Raw genomic sequence first — 13,835 nt, forward strand, 5'->3', positions numbered from 1 at the left:
TCAGTCCATTGGCTCTGAAGACTGTCATCTTATGCTTAACAAGATGCATCTAGGTTGCTATCAACTTCATTGGATATTTCGTATCCACGTTTAACTTTCTGGCCAGGGGGCACTTACCCTGTGATCCTCAGCCTGTGGTATTTGGTGTCTAGCAGTATTTTAAGAAGCTGTTGTTTTCAGTTAGCATGGGTCGTGTTTTGCAATCTGGTGGTGACATTGTTCAGATACTCTGATGGTAATTGCCAGAAACACAGCTGCAAGAATCTCTGCTGTGCCCTGGGGATGGGTGAGCCTGGGACACCCCAAGGGGCCGCAACTCCAGACAGTGCTAAAGCAGAGGCTTCATTCTGCAAGAAAAATGCTGTCCTGCTGGAGTGTTAGCCAGTAGTGTTGCTGAGATGGTGTCTGGATGGGGCCTTAATGGTTACCACATTTATGAAGGGTCCTGGGAGTTGGACTTGAATAAATTTTTATCTCAGGAGGCTGAGTTCAGAGGGTTTCTCCTATCTACAACTCCTGTAGCTCTTTTGTCGCATTCAACTACTTTGTGATTTTGTTACTGTTTTTAATGAAGACAGATTTTTCCAAGGCAAAAGCTGGTTATGAAAATCTGAAGATCAGTTTCTGAAATGGGAATGCTTAGCCATTTCATGTTGCAAGCAAAATTATAGCAGCATGCTAGTAGTTTGACAAGTCTGTTCTTGAGCTCTTAGGCAGATAAACAAAATCTCTGCTCATGCTTATATGTTGTGCTTGTGATGTTTGCTTTCTCCCTCCCTCTAAAAATGTTTTTAATGAAAAGAATGTGGCTTGAAAATGTCCTCTTACTTCTCTCATATGAATGAATGTCGTGCAACCCCCCACATACGTGCTGTAGATGCTTAGAGTATGAATACTCCATACATTATGAAAAGGGTATTTGGAGTAATTTTAAACAATATTCTGAAATGACCGGGGTTTAAGTTTGGCCTGGGATACTGAGCAGCCCACACTTCCCACAGTCTGCAGTTCCCTTGCTTTCCAGTCCCTTAGGAGGGTTATGGAGAAGCTTTTCCCATCCCTGCTGCAGAAACAGCAAAGTGAAACATGAGTAATTGCTGCGCTGTGCTGTAGCTGTCGTGGCCCAGGTTTTCGTAGGGTCTAGTGGAGGCACCAGCAGGATCTCATAAAGATGCAGGGGAAGGATGGTTGGGCTGGTGCACGTTAGTCATCCTGAGTGGGCCAGTCTCACGGGGAGGAACATCGTCTTGAGAATAGCTGTGAAGCTGAGCCCTGGGAAGCTTGAGGCTTCTCTCTGGAAATAACAAGCCCACCAGTAGTTCGTAGATTTAAAAAGACAAATAGAGCAAACTTTCCATAAGATATGTGGCATCCTGTGGATGTCTTGCTGCTTCGTTCTCTGTGTCACTTTCTCTGCTTGGCGTATGTTCTATCACCGTTTTGGCACCCCCGCTTTGCTGCAGAATTAATGGTGAACCATATTTCACTGTTTTTTAAAATGTTTTTTCTTCCTCAGTGTTCTTCCTTATTAGTGTTGTGAGCTTTTTTCCTCTGAGATGTCCTTGTGCCTCTCTTATCTTTAGCATATTCCTCTTGTACCTCAAACCGTGCTTCCCCATGTCCTTCGGCCTTTTAGTTCCTTCCGCAGGGCTGTGGAAAATAGGGGCAGTGCTGAGAGAAGGCGTTCTTCCACCTCGGTGTAAAACATTTCCCCCTCTTCCTTTGATGGGATGTTAAATCCTGAGGAGAAGACCACAGGCTTTTGTCATTAGGCAGAGGTCCAGGGTGGGAAGTTGGAGTTGCATCTCTCCTGGGCTTGCTGAAAGGCTTTGGTTCAAGAAGTAGGAAGGTCAAGGTGAGGTCAGTCTTGGCTACTGCACACATGTTGCGACCCTAACTTTGTTTCAGAATCGAAACCAGCTTGAGACCAAGCTGTAAAAAGAAATGCATGCAATAAAGCGAGTTTACAGAGCTGGCAGAAGCCTGAGTACAGTGATTTATTTATAGAAAGCATGTGGATTGGTTAATAAGGGGAGAGAGAAGCGCAATGAGAGTTGTGAAAGAAAGCGGAGGCTGTGAATTCTGCAGTATTCCATCCTTTCTACTGCACCAGCAGTATACCTGGCCATTGGCTTCATGGAGGGAGCATCATAAGTTGTGAAAGGGTAAAGATTTCTCCAAAGAGGCTGGTGGCTTGGGGTGCTTCAGTTCTGGGGTGCCAGTCTTGAAAGAATCTATAAAGAGATAAAGCACTTAGTCCAAGAAAAAAAAATATACTGTTGATGTCCATCAGCTATACTGCATGCTGTGTATAAGTTTCTGCCTAGGAAACTTAAAAATTGTTGAGAAGAAAGGTAAAGGAACTGTGACTTTAATGCAGCGTTTTATTGTGGTTTTTACCATTATTTGTGATAAAAGTGAAGAAGTGTAGTGGGCACGCCTCTTCCTGGCAAGCATGACTGATTCAGAGAGGAGCCTTTGAGAACGATGCTTGGGAAAGGTGTTGCGAGACCGGGCTGTTTGTCTGGAAGTCTCAGGGCAGCCTGCTGGGTGTTATGTGGAGAGCAGGATAACACCAATCCTAGGGCCATTTCTAAGTGCGTGTTTGGAATAAAAATACAGCACAGCTAATTGATACGGCCCCACCTTGTGTAAAAATATACTGGAGAAAGAAAGGGTTTTGTCAGATTCGGCTGAGGCCAGTTAGAGCCCAACCATGGCTGGAGCTGGAGGGGCCTGTGGTGCTGCCTGCCTCCCAGGCGTGCAGTCCTCCTCCTGCCAGCTCTGGCTGTGCTCTGACTGCAGAGCAAACCAGTTCAATTTCCTGATCTGCAGTCCCCCACCCCACCCTGCAGTTTGCTTTTTCTGTGTTAACTTTCTGCCATTTCAGTGATCTCAATCAGCTTATCATATGATCTGATGAGTGCCAGAAGGAGCTCAGTGCTCCCAGGAGAAATATGTGACAGGAGGCTGGAGGGAGGCAGGGGAAGGAAGGGTTGGAGCTCCCCGCCGCAGGAGCTGGGATCTATTAATTCAGCTCCAGCTGTACTGAGAAACCATACCCTTATGGTGGTGTAGCTGAAGGGAGACAACGTCTTGTTCTTGTCTAGCTATTGTGAGACAGGCAAAGAGGGCTGTTGCAGGTCTGATGCATCACTTGAAGAAAACTCACTTTCTTTCACTGGTGAAGACCAAAACAAAGAGAAATGTCCTTTTTGCAACCCCCTAAGCATGCTTGCTTGCATTTACCTAGTAATATGTCACCCAGGTACTAGGTGCTGGTGCATGGAAATAAAAGATGCAGTATGGCTAGTTTAACTATTCTAGCATGTTAATAAACTATCATTAGTGACTATGAGCTTTGCTAAAGTAAACAGAAGGGAAGCTGTGAATGTAATCTGTCTGCACTTAATCTTGGTAATCATCATTTAATGTGGAGAAAAAGAAATGGGTTCTAAGATCTGTATAAGAACGTTTTTAAAAAAAACTTCCTTTTTTTAATCCTTCCAGAGTGTTGTTTTTCCTATGAAATATCAGAAGGGTCCAGTGCAGCTGGGGAAAACCCAGTGTCTGGACCTGTTGTCTGAATGTTTTGCTCTGTGTATGCTGAAGGGATGAGTGAGATGCTGGCACTGACTTTTCTCTCTCTTATTCAGGGTCGACATGTCAAGACAGGTCAGCTGGCAGCCATCAAAGTCATGGACGTTACGGAGGTGAGCAGAAGAACAATCTACTTTATTAACAAGATGGGTAAAATTTAATAATAAGAGATGGCATATGGCTTACCTCGTATTTATTTTGAAGGGCATAGTCCTTGCATGTGGACGTTTGCTTTCTGTTTGCAGGACCTGACCTCTCCAGCCCATCTGCCCTTTATGAGATTTCTGTTCAGGGCCCTCTGGTCTTCTTCACAGATTGCTTTGGCTGGTCCCAGGACATATGAGCAGACATAGCACTCCCTTTTCAGACACTTCTCAGAAGAGGGGAAAAACGTCAGATTCCCCGCTTCCTACCTTTTTCTCTTAAATGTAGCATCTTGCTTGTACCAAAAAAGGTGAGGAGGCTGCTTGACGTAGAGGACAGTAGTTTCACTGCTACATTTGCAGCCTACAAAGGGTATATATTTATTCAAAGGAGTGAGTCGAATAAAGTTCCAAGAAGTCTGAAAGCAGAAACATCTGCAGGAATGATGAGCAGATTGCTGGCAGAATTCAGCAGTGCAAAGTAGTATTTGTAACTGACCTGGGGGATTTACTGTGGAGCTTTAGATGGGAAAGACGGGAAATTAACCCAGCCAAAGAAATAAAAAATATATGCCTATACTTGAATCCTTAGATGTCTTGCAGTTTATGCTGTTCAAAAACCAATAAGTTTAAATTATGTCTTCAAAACAGATCAGGAAAAGCATGGGTTTTTCCCTGTTGATTCCGTTCGTGTTTTCTAGAGTTACATCCACAAATTAATAACAGCTTCAGATTTAAAATCAAATGGGATCCTCCTGTGTGATATCTGCAACGCTTGCCTGATATCACACTTCTGAAGAGAGGTCGTGCCTCTTCAAACCAAGCATCTTATTTTTCTGAACTCTTCAATCTTTTATAGGTATTAGGGGGAAAATTATGTTAATGCATGTGCATTGTACAGAGCAGGAGGGCTTTGGCAAGCTCATTACATTAAGCAAAACTCCTACAAGGGTGTTGCTGCAAAATGTGTTATAGTTCTGTGTGTGTATAGGTGCCAGCAAGTAAAAATGGCTGGAAAAGGACACAAGCTCCTAGGTGAGTGGCTGGAGAGTAATGGGTAAACAGGTAGGAAAACAAGAAGGCAGGGTTAGGTGAACTGGTAGGACTTCAGTCGTATCTCTGAATCTCCTTGTGATCGATGGGCAGTGTGACTGGCCCTCTCTAACTCAAGCTGTTGTGTCTGCCAAGAGCTAGACATTCTTGCTTTGTAAGATGGCCTGATAAAAATCAGTTTTCAGCTGGAGATTTTCAAAGGCTGCCTTCATGAGGAGGCAGTGCTCTTTTGCTGCAGTTAACAAGCAGGCAAACCAGAGAAGAATGAAGGTGTGTTGACACAGTGAATGTTCATTGCACAGCAAAGGTTTCCATTTGTGCAGTGGTTTTACACAGGGTAGCTTGCTGGACGGTGCACAGCGAAGGCTTCTTCCATAAGATTGGCTGTACTGTACACTCCCTCTGTTTTTAATACCTTATCTTAATCACAAACAGTTGTAATGGAGAGGTTGCACAGCAAAAGGAAAACAATTGAAAAGTGCTGTCTGTAGTGTGGCTGAGCTCATGTTGTGGGAGATGGCTTATGTTTTGAAACTCTTAATTTTTGGCTGTTTTTGAAAAGCCGGTTGTATGTTGGCATTGTCTGACTTTCATCTCAGAAGCTCATGCTTTTTCAGGGGCTAAAGGGCAATCAGAGGGAGGAGTTTGGAGATGTTAGCCCCATGCAGCTTGAAAGTGTTGTCGTTCCTACCAGTGGAGCTTATGTGTTTTTGCTTCTAAGCAGTGAGCCTGCGGAGGCTAAAAATGTGGTGTAAATTCTTCCAAGTCGTGTTAAGTCAGCTTCAGTTTTTAACACCAGGCACGCATGATACTGTTCCTAACACCAGGCATGGGTGATACCATTGCATGTACCATTTTCTCAGTGGGAGATGTGGCCATAGGATATTCCTATTCACTCTTTCTTGCTGGTTCCTTGCCTGTTTCCCAACACTTGTGCCGGCACAACTGCCCTGGGACCAGATGGTGACCTGGATCAGTGAACAGGCAGTGGTTGCAGGTTAAAAATATCCTCGCTCTTCTTTTTCCCCTGGTTATTTATAACCTGGATTGGTTTGCTGATCTAGTGTAGCACATGACATTGCAAACAGTTGTGCCGTTGCTATGAAGAAGGTGGTGTGAGACTGGAAAAGAGCTGTTGCCAGGCATGACGGAGAAGGGGCAGTAGCTCAGATTGACATTGCTGACAGAGATGTCCATACCATGAAGTTTCATCATCAGTTCCTCAAGGGGTGGTGTCATGAAGACCTCCTTTTGCTGGCAGACAGTGCATCTCCATCCTGGAGATGAAGGCTTATGGATGGTAGAGAGAGCATGTGAGACAGAAAGGGCAGTGACTGCCACCATCAGCACTGCCCCGAAAGAAATGCTGAAGGGACCACAGCCTCGAATGTACGTTCTCCACCTGCTTCAGGAGCTGCAATTAGGTGAACTGCTCTTGTAGGCCAGTGATAACACTGTGTCTGTGCCCATCGGGAAAGAGGCTTCAGTGGAAACTTCCATGAAACTGAAATTGTGATTTTTTTGTTGAGCATCTATGGAAGCTCTGGGTGATTTTTGCCTCTGTGCATGTTTCACTGGCAGTGTTATGCCTTTCTGCTTAAATACAGGCAGTGCTATGGAGGGTTATCAGATTGTTGTGTCTAACCTGCATTGAGAACAGATCCAGGACTTTCTTCTGGGATACCTCTGATCTAGTACTTGCTTTGCCAAACGCTTGACAAATTAGAAAGCTTAATGTGTTGGCACGCTCTGTGGGCACACCCCAAATTTTCAGTTTTCAAAGCCCCAATTCCGCAATTCACACATTGCTCAGGATCAGCGAGGTTACATCAGTTCTGGGCTGTACTCCTTTGATCACCCGCATGGGAGGGATGTCAAAATCAGAGTGACGGCTTTCCTGAAAAAGTTTTGGTTGGCATGAAGAAAACAAGGTGGTATAACCTCCGTTAGGAAGAAACATCACAGCTCTGTAACGTACATGATGCTGTGGAAATGCTGTTCATCCTTCCCAACTTTTCTTGTGGTTTTCTCTTCAGATTTTAATTTTGAAAAGAATGGTGGCAAGGATGAGAAAAGAGGAGGTGGGCTGAAGATATCAGCTTGATCTTTGAATATATTATGACTAGTTAGTACTGCTGCCTGAAACGTTAGGGGGGTGTTGATGTGCATAAAACTTTCCTGTCTCTTCCACTTTCCTCCTCGCTAAACAAATTAAGAAAAGGCTTAGAAGATTGTGTGGATCTTTATAGATCTTTACATCTGCAGCACTAAAGCAGAGGCACTAAAGGATCTGTAAGATCTAAAGATCTGTAAGTCTTCCTACAGAATGGTGCATATGTAGGTCCTGTTTTCACTTTGTGAGGGCGAAGCTGGAGAGCATGTAGGGTGAAAAAAAAATTCACTGGAGCATAGAACAAGTAGAAACCCCACAAGTCCTCATCAATTTGAAAGCTATTCTGTTGTTGGAATGAACCCAATGACCGTAAAAGGGGAACAATATGAACTATCATTGTATACATGCTTCAGAAATTACTGTCTGAGATGTACATATATGTAGGGTGAAGCTCAGGCTGCATGCATGTTATGGAGGGAGGCATCATTTGAGAGATTGCTGTAGTCTCTCTTTAATCTTTCTATTGTCTCTGTTCCTTTTGGGGCATTGTTTTGGAGAAGGCGGTGTTCAGTCCGTGTTGACCCCTTCCACTCACTTGCCTGTGAGCTCCTTGCTGTGTACTGATGTGCAGCCCTGTAGCACACCAGCTGAGCCGTGACCGATGTTATCAGATGGAACACAAGTACACTGCAAGATTTGGCAGTCACTGTTTAGTTAGAAGAATCCATTTTCTTGTGAAATAAATAACATCTGAAACCTTAGCAAAGCTTACTTGGCAAATCTGCCTGCATCTAAGCTGTTAACTTGCGTTACACCCTAAACAGGCGGCTCGATCCTGCTTAGCTGTTTTGGAGGCTTTCTGTGCAGGTGCACAGTTGGTTTCCAGTGTCACTCCTGTGTTTCCCTTCCAGCGATGCTTTTTTTTCTTTCAAAGGTTTAGTAACTGATTTTGGGGGAAAAACACAATCGCTTCTTTTCTATTTGTTATAACCCCTGCCGCTGCTGCTTCTTCCCACACACACACTTGGCATCCCTTGGGAAAGTTTTCCGCATGCCTTTTTTAATAGCAGCATTTCTCAGCTCTTGTGCCCAGTGTTTCATGACTTGTCCAGTCTAGTCTGTGTAAAATTATGCTAAGTAAACAACTGGATACTGTATCCTGCTGATTTATGAAAGACAGACAAGCTTTTAGTTCTTGCCTGTCTTGCCCTTTCTGTACGTGCTCTGCACAAAAATTAACAACCCCAAACCAAAACCTCCAGGCCTCCAGAGAAACATGGCACATCTCCCATACCTAGACAGGAAAGGTTACCCAAATTATTCATTGCTGTCTTCCCAACTCTGCTGACTGCTTTTTTTTCTGTTGCAGTAGGCAAGTCACTTTCATTCTTATGAGTCTGTATCTTACGGCCTACGTGGTGTTATAAACTGCGATCATGTGGATGATCTATCCATAGTCTGTAACACATCCAATACCAATCTGCAGAAGGACTGCAGATAAATAAAAATGTGTGTGTTCCCACACATGCTGGCAGACAAAATGAGGGGAAAACAAAAATGATAACCACCAAAAGTTTACAATAACATTTATTTATATTTATTTTTATTTACCATGAGAACCTGGAGACAGTCTGTGGATTTTGATCTTAATGAAAACATTAAGAAGTTGATGCTTCATGTGAAAAGACTGGGAAATGCAGATCCTCACAGCACTATGTAACACAACTAGGTTAAGCCAGTCCAGAGAAACTGAATATGGGCTGGCCTTTTACTGTGGAGACATGAATGTACTGCCTTACCTGGCTTAGTGCAGCTGCCTGATAAAGTTCTTATACAGCAGTCCATGCCTGTGTTTACTGCCAAGTTAGCCAAAGCAAACCTGGAGCTAGTAGAATTACCAAAAGCCCTTGCCGTATCCTTTCCTCTTGATATGAACTGGGGAGAATGGATCATGGTACTAAAAATCTAGATTGTTCCTATGGGGAGTACTGGCACCCTGCTTGCTTGTCCCTCCAATGTGAGTTTGCTTGCTACTTGTCTGTACCAGATTTTATAGTCTTTGGTTAAACAGTTACCTGGCAAAACAAAGGATCGTTCTGTGGAAAGGGAATAAATAGGAAAGGTATTTACAACGAGGACAGCCCTGCTGTCCAGTCCCTCCTGAAGCTGGTGAACCTCTGATCTCTTCCAGGGATTAGGTCAAAAAAGAAGTCTTCTGGGAACTTTCTATTGCAGTTCAGAGGAAAACAGAGCTGAGCAGAGTGGTCCCTTAAGCTGTAGCATCTGGTTTGAGAGGTCAAAAAGAGCTACAATAGTCTAGCAGTCAGCAGGGCAGCCTTTTTTGAGCTACAGAGCATTTGTATAATTGACTGTTTCCCTCCTTAATTTGAGCTCCCACAACTACTTCTGCTGCATGCCCTTGCCCAGGAACTTGGCACAGTTCTTCCCATGCTTTATCATGACCCTGATGGCGAGAAGCTCAGCCCTGTGGTGCTGGCTGATGTCCTTGTGGAACCAGGCTCTCCTGCAGACAAGAGGTCCACACTGCCTGGGTTGGGCAGAACGGTCCAGTCCATCTTCATGGTGAGGGCTCTGCATGGTGTGTGGGGGGGCTCATGGCATCAGACACGTCGCAACGTCCATGACCTTGGGTGGCAGGTCAGTGCTTAGCCTTCCTGCTCGTAGTCCTGACAGAGCAGCGTGACATTTAACTCTGGGGAGCTTTTTGTCCTTACAGTCATACTTTATTTCACAGCAAGGCAAAATACATCTAACACCCAGCTTGAGTCAGTTCTGCAGTTTTTGGGTGTGATCCAGTCACCTTTCCTGGAGCAGTGCTAGCATCAGTTTGGGTAAAGGGTAGCCTTCCACTCTCTTTGTCTGAGTCCTGGGGTGGTTAGCAAGACTATCTGTGGAAGAGCTTATTTGGGAAGGGGAGGATGTCAGGTTTGATGCAGCTGCAAGAGGGAGACTGAAGAGAGAGCTCCACATGCAGTTTGAGTCAGGGCAGAATGCTGTGGCTATTACCAAGCACAGCAGCTTGGGAAATGATACACAACGCGGATTGACTGGAGAGAGCTGGTGCTGAGCACCAAGGGTCTGCATTACTGAGTCCCAGTGAAGAGCAACTTTACACTGATACTGTGGTTGGTGGGAAAAGTTGGTAATGGGGAAAGAAAAATATATGCTTTTTTCTATATTTGCTTTTTTCAGCATACAGTTTCTTCTCAGTGCAAGTTTTTCACCTGAGTGGAAGACTGACTGCATTGCATGCACTGTCTGTTGTCAGTTGTCCTTGCAGGTATACTGCTGTATATATTTTAACATGCCTGTTTTGGAACCTGACTGTTTCAAGGCTGGAAGAAACAGATGTTTTCCTTTTGCCTTTAAGATCCTTGAGTGCACCATTGCTACCACACCGGCGTCTATTACCTGTCAACAGCAGAAGAGCTTTGACTGTGACAGCTTCATGGTGCTCTTTTAGTAGTACTCCTGTTGCACGGCTTTTTAGCTGAGGCCAGGAGGTGGCTTCATACTCAAGGTTGATCATGGATCATTGTGTTAGGAAAGTGCAAGGAAAGCTGTGTTGCCTTCTCCTCATCTGTGTGCTTATGCCAGGTCTGACGTGCAAGGTTTTTTGTCCTGTCTAGCAGAAAAAATGCTTTGCCAATGCTCTGCAAGTTATAATGTAGTTTAGATTACTCAAACTGAATTTATGGCCACATAAAGGGAACTTTGCTGTAGTTGGGAGTGTAGAAGTATCTCCTTGTTTTAGGGAGACAGCTTTAAAATTTTGCCTACCTGGCTGTCAGAGAACCAGTTAACAATGCTGTAGCGCAACAGGTGATGCTCAGGTTATACTGCTCAGCTCTGGTGCTGGAATCTGTTACCGCTCATCGCTTTGTGAGAGCGCATGTTTAGTACTGGAGCATAATGGAAACTAGAAGGCTGTGTAGGCTACAGCTGACTTCCATTAGTGAGAGGGCAGGATTGTGTATTAAGAAGATTTCTCTGCAAGCCTTGATCTCTTTGGACAAGTCTGGACTTTTTCTGTAAAAACTTCTTTCCTTTAGTCTGATGGTGCAACTGCATTGACACACTCAAAGGAAAGGATAAGTCATCTAGGTGAGCTACTGACGTCTGTTACTGTCCTTATAATGAGTAGGACAAGTGCTTGAATTCCAGTTTTTGGGCACTGTTTATCAGTCCAAGTGGGCAATATTCACAGATTTAACTGTAATCCTGTGCCTGTTTTCCTTTAGTCGTAAGCTTAGTACCTGCAGTCATCTGGAAAGCTGCTGTGAGCATTGACAAGGAAGTCACTAATGACAATGTGATTTCATATGTATATGAATGACTGCCAGCATATGTCTTTGTTAGGGAATTCTGGACCCTAATACTGGCAGTGGTGAAGGCTCAGTGTGGTAGTGTGAGGATGCTTTCACAATAGTGATATTTAATCTACAGGTCATGCCTGCACTGACATGAATTTGAGCAATAGTAGCCTGCGCAAGTTCTAGTGATGGAGCATATCTTCTGAGCCGAGGGGAGCGTTCATGCAGGTGGCCTCAACACAGACAATTTGCTGCTGCCTTCCCGACCACTGAGCTCTGTTTGTTTGAGCTGTCTGAGGAGATTCCAGTTCTGATGGGAAACAGAAATGTTTTGTGTGCAGATAATAGCAAGAAGTACAGGGCTGCGTTTTGTATCATTTCTGTCAGACACGCAGCACAGCTTAATTTACCCCTGGTGAATCAGACATATTGTCTACTCAAGGAAAACAAGGCAACCCTGTCAATACGGCGCTAGAGCATGTGTGCTCTTGCCAGTTTGGGTAGAGTAAAACCAATGAGGATTGTGACAGAGCATTGTGCTTTGATTTTAGCGAGTATCTAGGCTGAACTTGTATCTGTGGTGTATTCCTTCTGCCTGTGAATAGGCAAGCAAGAGATCCCTGGCCCAGCATGAACTGCTGTCTTGCAGAAGTGCACTTTAAAATGTGGCTTGGGCATTAAGATCAAAGACAGGAGAATTGGTTTTCTGTTTATGTTAAAGGGGATATATCTGCTTGATATATAATCTTTCTTGACTGTGTTTAACTGTAGTTTCATAAACTGCACCTGCCTGTGGGCTCCTCCTGTTTTTGCTGCGACATTCCACATTTTTATCTTGACTTCCTAAGGAAATGAGGCTTCTTGGCAATAGTGTGTGTGTGTGTGTCCTGCCTTCTTTTCCACCAAATATCTTTTGGATCTGCTGGCCAGCTTCAGCCAAGTTTAATGAGGAGGGGAGGAGAAATTCCAAAGTCCCAACAATGTATGTGAAAGCCGGCAGGCTGTGTGGAGAAGGGAGAGGCTGAAATTTATAGCCTCTGCTTTGGGAATGGTAGGCAAACCTTAGCCACTGTCCATTATCAGTCAGCTGGCCACTGTTCTGCAGTAAATCAGGAGGGGGAAGTAGATGTTTGGGGGTTTTTTTTATTTAAAGAAGAAGTTCTGATGCTTGACTTTCAAGTGAGTGATGCAGCGCTAGGAATGTGTGCAGGACAGCACATGCAAACTCCTTCTGAGCATCTTAAAGTCTCCCTTTGGTTCTTTCTTTAGCTTACCAGCCCACGAATTGTACTGTATAGTTGAGATTATCCTGTGTGAGCTCTGTCCCTTTCTCTTTCTTAACATGTGTATATGTAGATAGAAATATAAAATAGCAGTGTTACTCTCCAGCATTTAATGAGACAAAAAAATGTTTGGTCTAAGTCTCTTGACAGTGCTCCTTTTGCAAGATGCAGTTTGAGTGATTATGTAGGGAGTTGGCTGCAGTTCAGTCTTAAAGCGCAGCTCCTAAATCTAGAGATAAAGGCAGCAAGTGCTAATGCTGAAGGACCTGGGAATTCGTTGTACTCTAAGCTGACTTGTAACCGTGATAAACGCTCCCCTTGTGCCTAACAGGAAAGTGTTCTTCTCCCCCTGTGCCCTATCTCTTGAATATGCAATGGGAAGCACACAGCTGAGCCAAGTGTTAAAAGAGCGTTGAAGATGCTGTGCACAGCAGTTCAGTTGATCAATGCAGAAGATGCTGGTTTTCTCCTGACCCTAGAAGCATTGCAAGTCTTTCTGACAAGGGGCCTGTGAACATTCCTCTAGGTGGGTTTAATCCAAAAGAGATTAAAGCCACTGACTCTGCTTTGTGTAACCCCTCTGGCAGAGAACATTTTCTACTGATAAATAAAAGTGCAAAGATGTTGTTATTAAATTGCAAAGATTTGTGCTTCATAAAAAGCACGAGTTTTAGTTTTGCTCTCCTGTCCTTGCTGTCTCTTCTTAGTAAGACCTGCTTCAAACATGATTAGACCAATGGGAGTCTAGCCAAGCAGGCATCTTTTTGTTCTGATGATTCTCTGCTGACTTTTTTTGTGTCAGGCTTTTATTTCTCAAGCATTTCGATCTGGAAGGTGTGCCTGTGAGAAGTGAGTGAGTTTAGCAGCTGAAGCAGCTACTGTTCCTGCGTGGAGAGCAAGCACATTGGTGGTGTGTTTTGCCTCACATCCACCTGGTAAAAACAGTACTTTCTTTACCCAGCACATCACTGGTGCAAAAGACGTGATGAGAGTTCAACAGCCTGCTCTCTTTTGCACCTACATCTGCAGCGTGGGGGTATTTACAAGTATCCCTCTCTGTTTAGTAGAGGAGTCTGTTTCAGAAATGAACTTCCAGGTGTTTTTGCATGTCAGTTGGTGTATGAGGTGTTTCTGCAGTGTTTCACTAGGGCAAGGATATTTTCCAGTGTAGCTCCTCCTTCATGAACTGAACTGAACGTTAGTGTTTCATTCTAGAGCTGGTAAGAACTAAGTGGAAATCCTAGCAGCAGCCCACAGACCTTCGGATAACTGTTACTGGCCTGGCGAAACACCTTGGTTCTGTATCCAA

General features: G+C 44.2%; 1 protein-coding gene across 22 annotated transcripts in view; it reads left to right on the top strand.

The window, feature by feature from the left end:
• MAP4K4 (mitogen-activated protein kinase kinase kinase kinase 4) overlaps positions 1-13,835 on the top strand; it is a gene marked incomplete at its 3' end in the record, with an annotated part of 163,957 nt that overhangs the window by 71,088 nt on the left and 79,034 nt on the right. For all 22 annotated transcript variants that reach the window (XM_080614249.1, XM_080614267.1, XM_080614260.1 and 19 more), the window contains exon 3: positions 3,657-3,713. In XM_080614249.1, coding sequence (XP_080470375.1) covers positions 3,657-3,713 — 57 coding nt within the window. The remainder of the gene's footprint in view (positions 1-3,656; positions 3,714-13,835) is intronic.

This window comes from Psittacula echo (genome assembly GCF_963264785.1).
Source record: "Psittacula echo genome assembly, chromosome: 3".
Taxonomy (NCBI): Eukaryota; Metazoa; Chordata; class Aves; order Psittaciformes; family Psittacidae; genus Psittacula; species Psittacula echo.